The sequence below is a fragment of the Lissotriton vulgaris genome, chromosome 11 (genome assembly GCF_964263255.1).
Source record: "Lissotriton vulgaris chromosome 11, aLisVul1.2, whole genome shotgun sequence".
In the NCBI taxonomy this organism is placed as follows: Eukaryota; Metazoa; Chordata; class Amphibia; order Caudata; family Salamandridae; genus Lissotriton; species Lissotriton vulgaris.
In genome coordinates this window covers 396,827,376-396,846,890 of record NC_141699.1, presented here as the reverse complement: position 1 = coordinate 396,846,890, position 19,515 = coordinate 396,827,376, and the positions used below count along the sequence as shown (strand labels likewise).

Sequence of the window (19,515 nt, the reverse complement as noted above, 5' to 3'; positions counted from 1 at the left end):
GGCGACCAGTGAAGATTGTTCGATGGATCCAAGTCTGGATCTAAGATGGATGACACCTGAAAGCAGAGGGGACCAAGTTCTTAATCACTAGCCAGTGATCAGATGGGCACCAGGATGGCACCGGATGGTAGTTGCCTCGACCAGGTGAGTGGGCGACGCTGGGCTCTTCAGTCTCACGGACCAGGAGGCGTTGTCGGCGACCAGGATGGAGGTGCGAGCTGTCCCACGATGGTTGATGCTGTCGACGTCGCTGGACCCAGGATTGGCACCGGGCGAAGTCACCTCGACCAGGTGAGTGGGCGACGCTGGGCTCTGCAGTCTCACGGACCAGGAGGCGTTGTCGGCGACCAGGATGGAGGTGCGAGCTGTCCCACGATGGTTGATGCTGTCGACGTCGCTGGACCCAGGATTGGGGCAACAAGTCTTGGCAAATTCAAGCCCACGCGGTGGACCTAAAATGGCGTCTGGAGTGGACCAGGAGGGTCCGGGGTGCTCCTCTTTTGGAAGGGAGCAAGGGCCAGTCTGGAGCAACCAGACCAGCAGTGTTGTCGTCGTTGATCGTCGTCGGGAAGGCCACAAGCCAGCGGGCTAGTAGCCAGACAACGCGGTGAGCAGCCAAAAAGCAGAAGGGCCCCACGCAGATCTCGTGGGTGCTGGGGGGCTGGTCTTCGGTGCTGGAGCTGCTCCGGGTCGGGGCTTCTCGGACCCCAAAGCACTCACCAGAGGATCCCTCGGCGGTCGTGCTGGATAGAAGTCGTGCAGTTCTGATGATGGCCGGTCCCTCGAGGTCTCGTCGCACCTACGGTTCTCAGCTTAGCTGTAGAGGTAGGTAGAGGTCAGAGGTGCCAGGGAAGCCGGGACTCGTCGAGCTGGTCAGTCGGATTCCGGAGGAAGGACGTGCAGCAAACTGCAGAGTTCTTAGATGGTGCCTGCGGATGTAGGGTGACTACTCCTTAGCCACAAGGGAGAAATCTTGAGAAGAGTCGAGAGTTCCTTTCGTAGAAAGTAGTTTCTTGAATCAAAGATGATCTAATTTGGAAGGGTCCCCGCTCCTGCCTTTATCCTAAAGAAAGGGGTGGGTATGCGACTAGGTCCTGCCCTAGGGGTGGGACCAGGAAGGGGGGTGGTTACACCCCTCTCCCATGCCGGACTTTCCCCAGGCCAGGGGCTGGTGTGCCCCTGGAACTGGTTCTAGCCGGCAGATGCGTAGTGAGCACCGGGGTGCCACTTGCAGTCACCTTCCTGTAAAGCCCTGCCTACCCAGGATACACAAAACCCTGTCTGGGATGGTGCTAGCACCGCCCCTGACGGGAAACCCTTTGTCCAAGCTCCCCTCGCTGGAAGGACTCCCAGCTGCAGGGGGTCAGACTCGTGTCTGTGGTGGCAGCATCCATTTTGTGATGCTGAGGCTTGAGTTAACTTTAACCGGGGTTCACAGTTACATACATGCCGTGTCCCTCTAGAAGGGTGGAATGCTAACCCCGTCGCCAGAATTGGCGAGGGGTTAGTATTCCAATTCGTATGACACCTTACTCGACATGTTTTGATAAAGCAATACCAAAGATAGCATTTAACCGCGAGGATTATAATGCACTTAAGAGTATATGGTATGCGTTATCATGGAACAGCTATTAGGACTTGGTTCCGCACGCTGCAAACGGGCTCAGCTCATGCCAGAGCACCACCTCTCATTCTGCCTTCAGGATTGTCAAGGCCTGCCATAGGAGTGACTGATAGGAATTTGTGTGTCCATTTTAGGGTTAGATATAGGTATACTATATCTAAAGCAAAGGGTGATTACACCACCTTGCCCCAGCTGTCGTGCAGCCAGTTGTGTCAGATTTAGCTGGCCATCCAGGGGTGGCATAATACATGCTTCAGCCCCTGGTAGGCCCTGGGTACACCTATGCCCTGAGTTACAGGGTCTGATAAGGTGGCCCAGTTCCAATTGGTAAATGCACCTAAGGTACATGGAATCCATTTTAGAGAGAGAGCAGTAGGCCTGGGGTCCTGATTGGCAGGGTCCCAGGCCAACTAAGTCGGAAAACCAGTAAAACACCAGGCAAAAAAGTTGGGGGCAACCATAGTCCGGTATCCACCTTCCTACAGACAACAACCTGCAATCATCTGAGCCCAACACCAGGTGGCGATCTATTGCTAAATGTAGGATTCTGCAGCTCTACATGCCAAGAACAGATGCATACTGGTAAGTAGCATTTTCTTTTTTTTACATTGCATAGTTTGGAACGATTCAGCAAGCCTTAAGATTTAATTCTTCTCGAAGTTAAAATTGCTAAGATATAATCTGTTAGTGTGAAATTTTTGAAAGTTCACTCTTGGCAATATGGGACCAATTCTTTCAATAGAATGGATGTGGAGTTGTGCGAAAGGGGTATGCCTTGTGACCAGGTATGTAGAGGTTGTAAAGAGAATGGTGTTCTGAAAGGCAGCTCTTGCAGTGGCTTGTTCTTCTATTGAATACCTTTTCATTTCAGATTACTCATTGTAGAAAAACTCCAATGGCAATCATAAGACCAACACCTGGGAAGGTGATACAATGGACTTTACCATTATCTTAGACCAGGAAGTTCTTAGACCACTCAGTCAAACCTTGTCTCTTCCCCTGCTGTAATGCCCTTTTGTAAATCGATTTTGGCCACTATAGGTGTGGCAGGGTATACTCAGACATGAGTCCCTTTCTCACTGCTCCATCAGGATTCAAGCAAGCCGGGCCGAAGAGGCTGAAATGCCAGAAACCGGTCCCCGGTAGCTTGTCTCCTTTCTGGTAAAGAATTGGCTTGGTAGTTTAGTCTGCCCTGTTCCCATGATGCACTGGGCCAGGGACAGACTGATTTGCATATAGCCAGGTTCTGAGCTGGGATGGGGCAGTGAGATAAATAACGGTGATGGATCAAGCCCTGATCTTTGGACTGGGTAAGAGTGGTCTGCTCAATTCAGACACTCTGTTCATCACCACCCCCTTTTGTAAATCGATTTTGGCCACTATAGGTGTGGCAGGGTATACTCAGACATGAGTCCCTTTCTCACTGCTCCATCAGGATTCAAGCAAGCCGGGCCGAAGAGGCTGAAATGCCAGAAACCGGTCCCCGGTAGCTTGTCTCCTTTCTGGTAAAGAATTGGCTTGGTAGTTTAGTCTGCCCTGTTCCCATGATGCACTGGGCCAGGGACAGACTGATTTGCATATAGCCAGGTTCTGAGCTGGGATGGGGCAGTGAGATAAATAACGGTGATGGATCAAGCCCTGATCTTTGGACTGGGTAAGAGTGGTCTGCTCAATTCAGACACTCTGTTCATCACCACCCCCTTTTGTAAATCGTAATGCCAGGGGCAGCACAAAATGAAGAATCTAGTTTCATTTTTCACCCCCCCCCCCCCCCCCCTCACCCCCACCCTGTTTGGGGTGGTGGTAAAACAATAGTGAGTCTGATCGTGCATATCGAATACCTGCCAACGATAGTAGAAAAGCCTTCCTGAATGAGGCTGGAAAAGGCCTACTTTCGTTTTTTATGTCTGATTTCATTTTTACAGCACAGCGGTCATACAGCCCTATTGTTAACAATATGCATTGAGTGGCCTTTAACCATCGTCTTTACCGAGTTCATCTCTCACCTAATGCTTTTGGCTACTTGAGTGCATCTTTCTGCCCCATTTGAGTGCTTGCTTTCAACTACAAGCATTATTGTTTTTCGTCCGCTCCTGCTGGCTCTCCCTGCGTGACTGACTTTATTGAGCTGATGCTGCATGCATTAGCACACTAAACCGAGAACAGTTGGCTTTTCCATTGCTTGTTCTTCTAGCACCTCTGTATCTCTAGTCTAGGAATGTACTGTCTCTTGATGTCTCAATAGCCATCTAAGCGAATTAGTTTCTTCTCCATATATGCCACACTCTAGTTTCTGATGGCTGTTTCTTCTCCACATATGCCACACTCTAGTTTCTGATGGCCGCGTAGAAGAACCCTAACAATTGTATTGCACTTAATGTTACCCTAAAGTAGTCCCTTAACTGCAACTGTTGTGGCATTGTAGATCTGGTCTGGCATTGTAGATCTGAGTTAAAAACTGCCACTGCTAAAGAGGTCACTAGGTTGTTAAAATGTGTCCTTTTGAAGTTTCTGAAGCTGAATGCACTATGTACTTTGGCAAACCTGTTTGATAAACAGCAGTTCCTCTCAAGCGCCTCAATACAAAAGGCTTTTCTCCCATTTTGTTTTACTCCTGGTCCCACAGGAGAAATGACTGTTCAACTGTTTTCAGTATCTGGCACTTATGGCCTCCCTCAGAGCAGGTTCGAACACCTTATAGCCCAGCACCTAGACCACCACACAGAACGTACAGTGCTTCACAACTTGGGGGGGGGGGGGGGTGGATTAGCCTCTCCAGGTCAAGGTGAAGGGGATGGTTTTTCTATGAGAGAATGGGGAATGGGCTTGCTGGGCTCTTGGTACCCAATGGCTCGTGGTAAAGGTGAAGGATGCTTGGCAAATTCCTACAGTCTCCCATTAGATGCTAGATACCAGAAGCAAATTCTCTAAGGAAAAAACTATTTCAACTCAAGATGCAATACCCAAAGGCACTCTTTCAGTTACAATTACTAATCACTTTGTCCTACAAATGTTTAGCTTCAGTTAGAACCGGAGAGCAGGAGTTTGAGGATAGCTATTTCATATGAACAAACCAAATGGGGAAATTTAAAGAGCTGTAGGGATTCATCATACTGTCCCAATGGTATGACACCAGTAGAGAGGTCTGCCAAAGTAGTCCGTTTTTGAATTATGTTAATATAGACTGCTAAAAATTGAATCGAAAATATTTTGTCTTCCATTACTATCATCACATTTTCTTTGCAAAATGAGACCTGTAGAATTGCACAACTGAATGTAACCATCCGAACTCACTATCAACTATTACCTTTGCCCTCAATACACCTGTTATACCTCATTCAGCTGCCACCAACTCACCTGCTGGCTGCCTTTCTTTTAATATATTGGTAATGTACATGATTTCAGTTTGGGATGTTGTGAAGGGAGCCTTTTGCTCCACGTTGAAGGGGAAAAAAGTTCTGCCTAGTGAATCTAGGGCTTTATCTCGGTCTGCCCATTATGTCTATAACATTTGCAGTAGCCAAACATAGAAATTCCCATTAAACTATTTAGAAACTATATTTGTACTGCCAAAGAAAGTGGTGTGATCACTGCAAACAAAGTTCAAGTATTTTGTTTTGTCGTTTTTAAATGACACTGACAAAAATTAGTTGCCCCAAGCGGGACTGTAGCAGGCCGCCCCGGCTTGCCTCAATCTGCTCTCCAGATGAAAATGCATAATGTCAGATGTTAATGTATGAGAAAAGGTAATTAAATTAAATCAAAACCCTTGCACCCAAATACGGGATTCGTATATTTATTTGAAAAAGAATTACAAGGATCGAAAGAAAATTGACAGATATTCAAGTTTCATGGAATGTGTGAAATAGGTTACTAGTTTTGATTTATCCCCCCCACCCCCAAAAAAAACTTTCATTCAAATTTTTTATACAATTCAATTCAGTGTATAAGATTGCAGGTCACAATTATCTATAACAGTGTCCTGAATCGACACAATTGTACATTTGCTTTTGGTATAAAATGCAAACCAAAATTTACTTCAAAGATCTATGTACGGTCCAGCAGTGATCTTAAGTATTTACTTAAAATAGCACTGGCAGAAAAGCACAGTTGTGCCCAAAGCTGGTTGTTGTAAAGCTGTAGATTATCTCCCTCTCTCTCACTCTCTATCACTCACTATTACTCTCCTTCTCTCTCCTTCTCTATCACTCGCCCTCTATCACTCTCACACGCACCTTTCTTCACCCCAGCCCCCCCCCCCCCCCCCCCCCCCCCCCCAACAGAGAACAAACCTTGTCATGAAAATCTCAGTCATTCGATACTTAAGATTCTTTGCCAATAGTGGCACTATGCTTCTATCCAGTGACTATTACTCTTTCAAGGTAAAGAGGAGTCTGATAGCCCTAGAAAGTGGTGGACACATCACATTTATGGGCATGGAGGGCAGAGTGGCTGGGGAGACTTTCTGCCTTTCCATGCTGCCTTTGTAATTGGGTGCTCTGTTTTATACGGGGCGTGGATGGAGTGTGACTATCTACTCTTTGGTACACACAACTGGTGTCTGCTCTGACCATCGGCAACCCCGTTGATCTGCGTATGCTCAAGTACTCTGTATGCTCTGTTCTTTGCATGCAACCCTAGTCTGCATATCTCTGCTCTGCGTGTCTGGTCAGCAACTTCTCAGGAGTTTGTGCATTCCAAATAGACATCTGCTCGGGTCTTCGAGCACTTGAAGTAAGCATCTAACTGGTCTCCTTGTCCATGCACCGCTGTTCGGCAGGTGCCCTTTGTTCAGAATGTGGTCAATTGCTCATCTTTATGCATGTTTCTGCAGGGTAGGCAGTAACTTACTACCCGTTGGACTAGGTAGTTATTTTGTAATAACATTTCCTCACCCTCATGTGGCTGTCACTCTGGTTTCGGTACATAATTTCTCTTTGGATGCATTGGTATGACTGTGTACTTTTTTTCTCACCCCTTCAGCTCGGATTATGAAGAGATCACCATCGACCCCACCTGTAGCTGGAAGCCAGTACCCATTAAACCAGACATCCACATCAAGGAGGAGCAGGATGGGCCTGCACTGAAGCGATGTCGCAGTATGAGTCCAGTGCACATGGTGATGCCCAATGTCATGGAGATGATTGCCGCCCTGGGTCCCGGATCGTCACCCTTTGCTTCCCTGCAGCCACCACCGCCCACTGGCAATGAATACAGCAGCCAAGGTGAGACCTGCTAGGCCCATCTCCACTGTGCAGATCACATATAGTGCACTGATTCTCCCTTTCCAGTATGAAGGCCACCAGTGTTGTAGATGTCCCACTCAAGTTCCCATCATTGACTGAAGGGTTGTGGAATGCAGATACAAGAAGGCCAGATGAATGCCACATTTTATTATATCTACATAAAATAAATGTATGTACGTACGTTATTTTATATGGAACCCATGTACGTATACAAAGATTTCCCGAAAATATAGCCCATCCTTAATTCAACACTAGTGGCTTTTCACACCGTAGTTTTGCAGGATGAAACTCCCATAGGATCATAGGCTAGCATACTCCTGTTGTCTTGTTGGGTTAGAAAATGCTATCTTGACACCTATTGTGTGTTCACCTTGATGGATTCCGTAGTGAAATTCCATTGTGATTTTGAGCCTTAGTCAATGCTTACTCAGTGTTTTTCTAATTATTTTTATTTATTGTAGTATTTTTTATCATTTTGACCAGCTATTCTTTTTTAGAGGAGGGTCATGGTACACTGCTGTGCTCTGGGTCTACCAGACAAAGATTTTAAATTTGCTTGAAAAGTAAGATATAGGTAGGGCTCCTGATTTTATGGTATTTATTCTTTTATTTTTACATTTCCGTATGTAACTATCCATATTTATTGTTGGCCATTTTATCTGTATTTATTCATATTTATTTTGTTTTGTTTATGAATGATGATGTGAAACTGTACATTTCCATATTTATTTAACTGATAGAGACACTCCTCCTTTGTCTGTCGTGATATGGCTATTTAAGCTGCCAAATATTATGCAACAATACATCCACTAAATCTTAGCATTATACCACAAATGTATGTTGACATATGGCATTATTTAAAGAAATGTCATCCTGTTTTTTTAAATTCCCATGCTGTACATCTGCTCAACTGTTGGGCTACAATTTCTGAAAGACAGCATGGAGAGTCACTTAAAAGAAGCACAATTTTCTGTGTTTATCCACTTCTAAAAAATAAATGCAGACAGAAAACGCATTGTCTGCATTTATCTGTAAAAATGGAAAACAGGATGCCTTAAATATAGGGTACAATCTGCCTAGAAATGGCTGTTTCAAAATGGCTGGGCTTGTTCGAACAGAGTCCTAATTTACGAAGAGGTGGCTAGGCTATCTAATGTCTTATGTTTTATTAAGGTAAAACATTGTAAGTTTAAACATGAAGACTGAACATCCAGGAATGCAAAGCCCTTCTGCTGGAGCTGGGGAGTTGGAAGGGAGGTGGGGGTGGGGGCTGGATAAAGGTTAAAATGGAAATTGTTGGACATGAAACTTGATGGGTCTTATCCCTGCTACATCTTTTTGAAAACCTATATATATGGTTCTTTACGGCACTGAAGCTGAACTACAGTTACCACGCAGGCTCAAGCAATGTGTATTATAAAGGCTGCCTTCCTAGAGATATGTTAGAAAGTAGCTTTATGGATAGGCTCCAAAGGGAGATCCATGTATTTAACCTTCCAAGGAGGACAAGGCCTCCTTCTTGGGTGGGATTAAGAAGTCTTTTACTTCTGAGACTTTGAAAGTAGTTTTTGAATGGCTTCCTATAAGTAGTAATTACTGTTAGATGCACCTTTAACAAAGAGAATCACAGCCCAGCTTTATCCAAATGTGGAAAGCTCTTGGCTGGACTGATATGTTTTTCTAGCTACACCAGATGCAGAACCTCTCCCATTTGATAAGTTATTCTGGAAGATGGACATCTTGCTCCTTTCAGAATGTTCATCCAGTCCTGTGGAAGTGTTAAGTGTCTATGTTGTAAGAGTTCATGAGCCATGCTGCAAAGTTCAATGATGGAAGATTAGGAAGCAGTATCTGGCCCCCTAAACTTGACAAAGAGATCCGATCAATGTGAATAGTTTGATGACTGTTGGAATCCGCTTGATTGAAGAAAAAATGTACACAAACTTCTTCGACCAGCAAATCAAGAGTATTCTCCAGGGTGCTAGTACCAGGATGCATTTCTTGGATGGCTCCCGTTATCTGTGTTTGCGAATAAGCTATTTGTGGAAAATTCAGTTTGCAAAAGACACCATGAATGAAGCACTTCTGTTTTGATCCCCACTAAGAGTCTACTTCTTTACCTTGGAAATGTCCCATGTGCTTCTCTCCTTGCCCCTCGTTCTCTCTATGGTGTGCATCTCCCCCTTCCGCCCTTATTGTTGCCCTCTTGTGTGTTTCTTTTCCTATACCCCCCTCCTTCCCAATATGCTGTACTGCGTGGACGAAATGCATTGGCAGAGCCATACATTTCAAATGCAAGACCTATTGGCAAAGTGCTTGCTGTTTCTTGTTGTCATGATGCCTTCTGTTTTATTTTTATTAGACATCCTGCAAAGTCTATTCTTTGAATTTTTAATTTGCATCTTTGAAGTCCTTTCTGTCTTAATTGAGCTTAAATATAGTAGACTTTTACAGGCTTTTCTTTAGTCTTGGGCCCTGAATGGTGCATAGGTTCGGCACTCAATGAAGCACTAGCCTGTTCACTGTCTGCACCATAAGTGTTCTTTTATTTTTATACTTATTTGAGTATCCGGTTGAGGATTGTATTTTCAACCAGGAAGCTATTTCTTTTGGCTTCGTTTGTCCATGATTATTGGCTGAGGGCTTCCAATGTTTTTGAGACTGTTGAGAGAGCCATCGAGCCTGTTGATTTTTTTTTTTAACCTTTTTTTTTTTTAGATCTTTCGATTTGTTTACAGTTTTACGTAATGTAATATTTTTGGTTCAAATTGTAATGGAGCACAGCGATCTAGTTTTCAGTGGCATCTGAGACAGGGTCACAGTGACTGAGGACATGAACTGGTTAAGCGTCGAAGTTTCGACACGGATGTGTGTGTTAATTAGTTGTACATCACGTTGGGAAACATGAAGGTAGCAAAGTTACGATTTAGAAAAAGATACCCCTCCCATCCTGGATGGAATACTTGTCAGAGCAAAAGTCAGTGCGTCCTTGATGCGGATCGGGTAAGTACTTCGGATTTCAAGTAGTTCCTCCTGTTTGTCCTAATCCTTTTATTTAAAAGCGGGTGCAAAGATACACGCCTCGTGTCTTTTGCCAAGTGCAGATTCAATCCTACTTCCGGCCTGATCCTTACGGCTTGATGCCTCAAATGCAGCGATTTACAGTCGCTTTTAAGTAAAGGATTAGCACTTAAACTGGAGGAACTACTTGGAATAAGAAGTAACGTACTGGAGGCTGCTTTAAACGCATCCCAAACAGAGTGAAATAGTAGTTGATCAGTGTCCTTAATCTGGAAGTATTCCTCCATAAACGCATTGTAGGCAGCCATAAAGGATGCATCTGAAAGTAAAGAATTATTAATCCTCCAGGAGGATATTTTAGATCCACTAGTAATGATGTCTAAGTCAGTGATTACAAGCGCACAAATATCTTAAGTTAACCATATGATGCGATAAGCCTTTACTCTGAAAGATCTAGTCCAGTCTAGATTGAGAGTGGTGAGTAGTGGAGTAAAAAGAGTATTCCAAGAGGTCAGGATTATATAATCTCCAAGAATGGGTGAGAGAATGCTGTTAAATAAAGCTTTTGAAAGCTTTGTGGGAGGCATGTAGAATGACACTAAGTGGAACGTCTGTCTAAAAAAGGGTCAATCAAGGGTTTGATTTCAATCGCCACCAATTAGAGAATTGCCTGAGGCAGGTCTGTCCAAAAAAGGGTCAAGGATTTGATTGCAGTCACCACCAATTAATGAATTGTCCGAAGCATGTTCAGAGACCGTAGCATGTTCAGAGACAGTATGCGAGAGACTTTGCCAGAAATTCGGATTTGGGTGGCTTGGGCCATAAAGAATAAGGATAGTAAAAGTAGTGTTGTCAATTGTAAGTGTAACAAGTATCCAGCGGCCTTCCGTATTTTGGTGTTGTGAAATTTGGGTCATTTTGAGAGATTTGACAGAAAATAATGACCCTGTTTGTTGTGGAGGGAGAGAAAAAAACGTCAGCAACCCATTGTTTTTTAAGCTCAATTGCCTCCGAATCATTAAGATGTCTCTTGCAGCACACCTACATGGCATTTCAAATGAGCTAGGTGAGATGAGACTCATTGATGTTTAGTGGGGTGTTTGAGCCCCTTCACATTCCAAGTAACTGTTCTAAGTTGCATCATAAACATGTATGTACAACTGCTGTAACAAAGAAAAAAACAAGGCATATCAAATTTACTAAACCAAAGAAAAGACAGGATAGCAATAGGAAAGAAACGGAGGAAGACCACCTCCGGAAGTTGTGTCGGCATTAATGTGGCAATACAGGGGCCAGAGTCAGAGCGCTAAAAGAAGAGAAAAAGAAAAGGAATACCCAGAGGGGTAGCGGGACATCGGAGCACCTGAAAGAGACAGACAAGAGTGACTTCAGCGCACTTGAAAGAGACAGACAAGAGTGACTTCAGTGCAAAAAAGTGATATTACATCAAACAAATTAACACGAGGTTCAGGAAGGGGGAGCACATTTAATGCAGGACGGACCCACCATTCTGAGAGACCAAATAACGTAGCAAACTACCGTAAATGAATGAGGCAGCGGATAATAATAAAAAATAACCAAACTTACCAGTGGAAACATGTAGGGATACAATTAGGATGGTGTGAAGGAGATACAATAGGGGAAGGTACGTAAGGATTCCATTCAACGAGTTGTATTGGAGGAAAAAAGAAAAAAAAATGAAAACAATCCATATACAATACTAAGCGTCACAATTAATAAACTGTTGTGAAAAAGAACATTAGAGTCCTATAAAATTAGATCCTCAAGTGGTTGCTGAAACTCCCAGTTCCATAGCTTCTGTCTTGTTGTTTGATGATTTTTAGTTCCTCGAAGGAGTTGATTTGTCCTTGAATGTGATTTTGTAGAGGGATGTATGAAGTAGCATGTATGTAATATTCAAGGATTTAATTTGTGGACGTAGATCCCGAAATTGTTTGCGACATGCAGCTGTAGCAGCAGAAAAGTTTGTGTGAAGAACACCTTATGACCTGACCATTGGAGAGAGCCCACCTTTTTGGCGTCTGAGAGTATGTGCATCAGTTCAGTAAATTGGAGAAAGAGAATAATAATAATAATTTGCCTGGGTCGTGCATGAGGGCCAGTTAAAACCCATGGACCTAAATGATGTGCATACTGAATAGAAAGAGAGGAGAGGCAGTAGGCAGAGGAAGAATGGAAGTTTTCACTATTTTGAAGAAATGCAATCATGTTAGAGGCTTCTGAGCCCTCTGGCATACCAAAAAGACTAAGTTTGTTTCTCCATTTCCTACTTTCTAAATTTTTGGTAAGCCTTTTCAGATGAGCTATGTCCTTGGAAATCAGAGTTCACAAGAGTGGACTCTTCAAGGTTACTAACTCTGTTACAGAAAATAAATTCGTTGGTCGTGTTGGCGCCATTGCGCCTCAGTACGTTGCAATGAGGCACTGGTATCCATCATAAATGGTTTTAATGCTCGTAATTCCTCTGATGTCAGCCAGAGTTAGATGTGTAGGGGATTTTGAGGGAGTCTAGGTCTTTATTCGGCCGTTTGACCGAGGTGGTGTTAGACAATTTTTTTGTAATTGCGCCAGCAGCATGGGAGAAAGAGGAGCTCTCCTTTTAAGTTTGTAGCGCTTTCCATTGTAATAGTTGGTGGTAGAGAGGATTTTGTTACATAAGTGCGCACAACACGAAGGGGAGTGGTAGACCTGGAAGAAGATGATGGCTGGAAGCTGTTCTGAAATTTGTGAATTCTCTCCATATAGAGCAAAGGCAAATTGGTGAGAGAAAAACAACACTGTTAAGCCTGGTGGATATACATTCAAATGAGGAGCCAGTAACTTAATTGCAGTATCTAAAAACAATTGCTGTCTCACTTTGAAGGGTACATATCTGCAGAAAAACCCTCAGCAAAGAATAGCATATTGAACGGAAAAGTTAAATAAACATGCACAGTATTGACTTTCCCATTTAAAATGTCCTTTACGTGAGGAGATGAAGAGTATTTCGTATAAGATAGAAATTGGGGGCCTGAGGACCTTGAGGCAAGCAGAAAGCTTGATGCGCAGTAAGAAAAACAATGACCTCGGGCGCGTTGCAGAGCATTAAGATGGAGGCCTTTTTACAGTATGTCAAACTTTGCACTAAAGTGGAGTCAGCATTGCCTCAAAACTAACAATTCTGGCTTGGTCGGAAAGCCACTGTTTTCCAATGCACAAGGTCATCTGCCAAGAAAAAGAAGAAAAGCTGGATGCCCTCAGTTGAGTCATAGAGCGCCGAAGCTGCACGGAGCACTACGGAGCTGCGTCTGTCTTGGGCGGTGGCCAGCCACTCCACCACCACCCACCCAGTGTCTTTTTCTTGAGTCTTGAAAACAAACAAGACTTCATTCAGCAGCTAGCATAGCAATCTGAAGAAAATGGCATGTACTGAGTTACTGCCAGAATGTAGTCGACCTCACACAAAAAGATGTTAACGGTCAACACCCAAAGCTAGAAATTCCGGTTCCAACCACTAGATGGTATAATGCACAGCATATGAATCTTGAAAAGTTTCACCCTGCATCATGACTGTCTCAGTTGTCACACACCTTCTCTCATCCTATAAATGTATCCGCTCACTGGAGACCAGTAACATCCTTGACCTATGTACCTACTGGGAATGTATACTAATTTCCTAAGAATATGTTTTCATTGAATACATATGTATAATGCCTACCTGGAGGTCTTTTTTCATACTTTTAATAAACATTATTGTCTCTATACAGATTGCAGGGCAATTTCCCAGGACGGCTGGACCTATACAAAACCTCTTTGGAGATATCTTAGCTTTTTGCTACGCTCCTAGGGATGGACTTGCTACTCTATTCAGTGCTAATGACTATAAATAAAGATCCCATGGTAGAGGAGGATTAGTTACTTACCTGTAATTCTGGCAGATTCTTTGTTGTAGCCATTAGCAACCACCCTCAAAGAAATAGTAAAGGAATTAAACTTGGATCCTTGATCTCCACAAAGAGAGACCTGGCTCTAATGATGGGGAACGATAATAGGCTGGTGGTATGCTAGTCCTTAAAGGAGTAAGCTCCATCTTCGCAACGTTTCAGGATGCCGCCTGTTTGTTTACATTGTCTTTCTGTTCTCTTGCCTTTTCTGTATAAAAAGATTGTGTAATATTTTTTCTCCCACTATTCTGAATATTGTCACCTTTTTCCGTTTTTAAAAAAAATGTGTTTCTTAAAAAAAAGATACATTTGCCAATATACCCTTTTATAGGGTGTCCAAAGTATTCTATTTTCAACAACAACAAAAAAGAAAATTGGCTTTATTTGTATGTACTTTGTAGAAAGTGCACTGAAATCCCACGCTTTGGTGGCACAACTTGATGCTCATGACTATTCTGAAGATTCCCCAGGAGGATAACTAGGAGTATAGGTGAAGAACCATTCCTTCTCCCGTCTGCATTATTTTAGCACTACATCTACAGAATGGTCTTCCCCTCACCTAGTACCGATGCCCTTTCTGTGGATTATCCTAGTTCTTATTCTCCTGCCTTTTCAAAACATTTCGGATCTCCTTTTTCTCCGTCTCATGGCTCATGCAAATTGTTTAAGATTTCCCATGTCCCTCCTCCCATGTAGAGATGCAGTGTTGTAGATATTGCCTCACCTCCCTAACCTCCACCCCAGTAAGTACTCTTTCTGTTGCACCCGCTATCACCACCTGTAGTGTTCTACATCTCACCTCCTAAGACTTTCACTGTGCTGTACATCCTCAATACTGACTTAGGATTTTTTGGGCTTTAGAACAGTGAGTGTGTGCAGACCTCAAAAGCAGATGAGCGAGGATAAGTGGTAGAAATCTGTGAATAGGATTGATGATAGGGATGTGATGTGATTCATATTTCCCCAGCCTGGCGATAATCTGGGTACTGCTGTTGCTATTAAACTCATCCTTCGCTTTACGTTTTTTTCTCTCCTTCCTCTTATTCCCTTGCAGGTTCTGGTTTTCCTGGCCTAGGTGTTTTTCCCGAAACATTCCCTTCGGGAAATCCTGGCACTCCAACAATGAATGAGTTCAACCCGGGCCCCCCTCCAATATCCTACCAGTCTGATATTCCCAGCAGCTTGCTCACTCCAGATAAACCATCAGCCCCTCCAATCAGCGGACAGGTAAGAGAAGGATCTCAGTTCACTAGCTTTTGCCATTCCCTGATTGACATACTGCTCCATCATCAGAGCACTGTTTATGATCATTGGTTATACCTTAACTTGCCCTTTAAGCGGCAGTGCAGCAGCTTTGTCACGGTCTTCACAAGTCAGTATTTAGCACCATACCGAGACAGACTACGATATGCTTCTGCTGCACCTGATTCTCCGTCCTTCCTAAGTCTTTTTGCTATTGTTCAATGTGTGCAGAAACCAGTTTTAATCCGTTGTTTATCTGTTCTCCTCAGATGCCCCCTTCTGGCAGAATGGACCCTTCGCACAACTCTGTTCCACAGGGCATGCACAACCCAAGCCTGAGTGGCCAATCAGCACAGCAGCTTCATCACCGGAATCCTCCACCCCAGTCTCGGCAGCAGCTGGGCCAGCCGGGGGGGACTGTACATGGTGGTGAGCTACCGTTTAACCCCTCTTCTGGCATGGGTGGGCCACCAGGCATGCCAGGAGACCCACAGGAGCCCTCACTTGACGTAAGTAGCCCCATTACCATCCAAGTGGGTCAGGGGATGCATTTGGGTTTGAGTGGGACTAGTATGACCTGTTTGAAGCACCAATAATGTTAACCGGCAGTTTGGAAACTGATGTGTGCAATATTGGACCTACACATGTTTCTTCAGCTTTCCAAAAGAGAGAGGACAGTGGGATGAGGCCCTGTTTTAGTGGCAGAGTGCCGTTGCTGCAGAGACATGTGGGGTTTGTCAGTCTGACATGTTAGTCATAGTATCCAATCCTGCCAGCATGGACTCCTCTTTTGTTACTTCTGCAGTTCATAAAAGCAAATGCCTTTGACATGAATGTAAGCAGGTGGCATTGGCTGAATATTCCCCAATATCAAAATAGGACAAATACAAATAAAAAAAGCCACATCTTTGAAACGCCAGATGAAGCAATACAAACTTTCCCAGTATGTGTGCTGTAAACCTGTTCTTAATCATAGGATCTTTCAGATTTAATTTCCTTGCCTCTCATTGGCCATGTCCTCCAAACACCTTCCAGTTTAACTTTATTCTTCCTCTGTTTTCCCCCTTCGGTGGGGAATTGGCCAAGTACACCTCCTGTCAATGTCCAGTGTCTTTCACTAGTCGCGTGCTTCTGGAAAAACTTTTTTTTTTTTTTTTTTTTACTGGCTCTAAAAGGGTGCATGCGTTCACAATTCACCTCCCCCATTCTGTGACTTAGCTTGTCCTTACCCACCCTCCACCTGCGCATTCTATCTGCTCTGTCCTGCCTACCCCCCTCCCAATCCCCTCAGCGGCCTGTGGTGTTTCATGCTCCTCCTCACCTTCCTTCTGCCGTTTGTGGTGTTGCTTGCTCCTTCCCTCCTCTCACCATCTGTGGTCTTGCTTGACCCCCCGCCCTCCCTTGTATTGCTTGCCCATTCCACCCTCCTCCCAGTGTCAGTCAGTTTGCTGGAACCCATCCTGTTTTGTTTGCCCTTCCCGCCCACCACAACCATGTTGCCCAGCAGCTATGGTTAAAAAACCTTGACAATAGGTCTTGCATATGTGAGACTTATTGGATTTGTCAGAGCTTGTTTGTTTAGTTCAGTACCACCAATGTTTTCGCCATGTTTGGGCCCTGTGTTTATTACTGGTAATCTTGGGTGTTTTATGTTACTTACTATGACATTTTGGTAGTGGTTTTACTGCGGAATTAAGGTGTCTACTGATGTCCTTGGCGGAAGAAATTTCATCAGATCCCCTGCTTCTGGACTTTTGCATGGTTAGAAGATTTAGACCTGATAAAATTCATTTTATCCAGATCCTTTCCTAGAAGTACTGTCAGACCCAATTAAAACCAGATTTCATACTCTATAACTAGATGTAATCCTGGCTTGCAGTTCACTTCAATCTGTGGTAATTCCTCCCTCCCCTCTGAGGCCATGGCACTGCTCTGTATACTTCTGCTGCTAAGAATGAACCGAGAACAATTTCTGTTATGCCTGCAATAGTCTGAAAGCAGTTTAAAACTTTGTGAGCCAAAAAAGCCTAAAGCTTAATGACGCCAAAAGTGAAATCCTTACCCTAGGACCCCTTCTTAGCCCGAAGACCCCTTCTATCTTCTTAGGTGAAACTGCAAATCAAAAAGAAGACCAGGAACTTAGGCACTGGTTGGAATACTATCTATCTTAAGCCTCTAATTGGAACAGTGGTCAAATCATCTTTCGACCAACTAAAACTGCTGTTACAGTATTACCTGTTTGCATCATGTATAGTTGTTGATCACAGGCTGTACACAGTCCTGCCATCTGTTTTTTTCCTTCAAAAAAGTATTTTCGGTTTTGAGGTGACTTGATAACTGCCCTGGTTAACAATAATGCACCAGGACAGACTCTACCTTTATATTTTTTTGCTCTGCCATCGGGTTCAGACATGCTTCAGGTGTTCTGTTACTGCTGTGCACCGAAGTCCAGATTTTGATGTTGGAAGCAAATGGCATAGATCTATCATGATATAAAGTGCATTATAACTGGGGTGGTGGAGTGAGCTAAAGAATGATGATGGATTAAACCCAGATCAGTTGACTGGGGGTGAGTGTTTGATTTGCTCCAACTCTCTGTCCATCATCCCCTTTGGTATCGCTTTGGTCTCCCACTTTGGGACAGAAAAGTTTGAGTCTGGAGCAAAGTTCTAAGATAGTGTATTGTTAGGTAATACACGGTTTTAAATTCTGCTTCTCTTGAAACAATAATAGTTTTGGTCTTACTTGCATCGGATTTGTATTATCTGCCTGCCGAGTTACCTGAGCGTGCGTGTTGAATGAACGTGCGTGTTGAACGCGCAGCGCCTTCAGCTTGAAAAAGATTATTTGGCACTAACTGGATCGAAGGTGTGTACACTGTTCCATGATGTTGCACCAGAACTTGTGAGCCACCATCTGCTGCAGTTGCCAAATATGCCAAAGGAGTCATCTCTAATGACGAAAGAGGAGGACTAGCTGGTAGTCCATTCTTGCTTGTGTCCTCAAATGATTCTGACTTCAAAGGCAAATAACCTGCAGGGTCCACTACCTTGAGCTTCTGAAATGGGCACAGTGGGCCAGGCATAATATGCTCCACGGCCAGGCACAATATGCTCCACTTCGCACAGCCTCTACCCTCCATGCACTGAACATTTTCTCATTTAAAAGGAACCTTGGTTCCAAGCCAAGGAACTGTAAAGAGAGAGAGTGTCATGAGTTGCCAGATGAACTTGATTTGAAAATGTCTTGATAATGTGCACCTTCGATGCCGGAGGAACCAAGGTACTACTCTTCAAAACAGAGCCCATGCTAACCAGCCTTCAGCACCAATTTTGGCTCTATCTGAAGACACAAGGGAACTGTTCAGAATTTCAGTCTGTGCCTGGGATGACTCTAAAGGGAGAAAACCGTATGGACAGAGCTGTTGTGTTGCTTTTTGAAAACTGGTCCATCTTACACCGGGGGGGATGACGTTAGGTTTGTCTTTAGTCTACATAATTGCTGGAAGCCCTTGCTCACTTGTTTAAAGTATTTCTGTCTGGAATTATGTTTATTTGACTCTGAACGTACCACAGATAGTGAGCAGCTGGAGGCTATGTAGTGAACTATGTACATTTACCTATTCATATTGTCTCAATACCACATTTCATTACACAGTTGCCTCACTAAAAAACAGTGGTTTACTTTCAAAGAAGCTATATCAGAGGAGCTCCGGACCTACATTTTTTAAGAGAAGAGTAAACTCTGCCCAAACAATACCATACATGCCTCCTCACTTTATGTACATTCAGACTTTTATCTTTCAGCTGACCATTTGCCTTTGTACCTCGACCCGGAGTCCACATACCAACAAGATGTTGCTTGACAAGATTAGAGAACAGACCTGCGGGATGACCAGCCTTTGCAGCCTTACCCTGTCAACCTTTGCTGCTATGACAATTTGTGATATTATGCTCTCATAGATGTTGCTTGGCAAGATTAGATGACAGACCTGCATTATGACCAGCCTTTAGAGCATTATGACCAGCCTTTAGAGCCGTACCCTGTCAACTTTTGCTGCTATGACACTGTCACATTATGCTCTCATATATAGGCAGCACAGTGACTTTATTGATGACTTATGCTGAGTAAATGCTTGAATAGGAAATCAACCTCCAGGTGGTGAATCGTCACTTCCAGCGTTACGGCAACTTCGATATACATGTTCGAGGCATGTGGGCTGCTGAATTCATATCTGTGCATAGATCGCCGCCTAGTGTTGGGTCCGGATGATTGCACATTGTTGTCCTGGAAGAGTCTTCGAAGTATCACGAGATAGGTGGCTCCTCCCCTGGACTACAGTGCGCATGGGCATCGCCTCCATCCCCAGATTGTTTTTTTCCGCCATTGGGTTCGGATGTGTTTCGGTTCCCTCTGTCGGAACCGATAGTTGTTCAAC

At 44.0% G+C, this 19,515-nt stretch overlaps 1 protein-coding gene and 1 long non-coding RNA gene across 5 annotated transcripts in view; both read left to right on the top strand.

Annotated features, from left to right (window-relative positions):
- ZMIZ2 (zinc finger MIZ-type containing 2) overlaps positions 1-19,515 on the top strand; it is a 369,395-nt gene that overhangs the window by 287,143 nt on the left and 62,737 nt on the right. For all 4 annotated transcript variants that reach the window (XM_086943418.1, XM_086943421.1, XM_086943419.1 and 1 more), the window contains exons 16-18: positions 6,608-6,849; positions 14,890-15,062; positions 15,347-15,586. In XM_086943418.1, the coding sequence (XP_086799544.1) occupies positions 6,608-6,849; positions 14,890-15,062; positions 15,347-15,586 (655 nt within the window). The remainder of the gene's footprint in view (positions 1-6,607; positions 6,850-14,889; positions 15,063-15,346; positions 15,587-19,515) is intronic.
- On the top strand, positions 10,117-14,209 carry LOC147679860 (uncharacterized). Its single transcript, XR_015300914.1, has 2 exons — positions 10,117-13,243; positions 13,289-14,209. It is a non-coding gene; the product is annotated as an uncharacterized LOC147679860 (long non-coding RNA).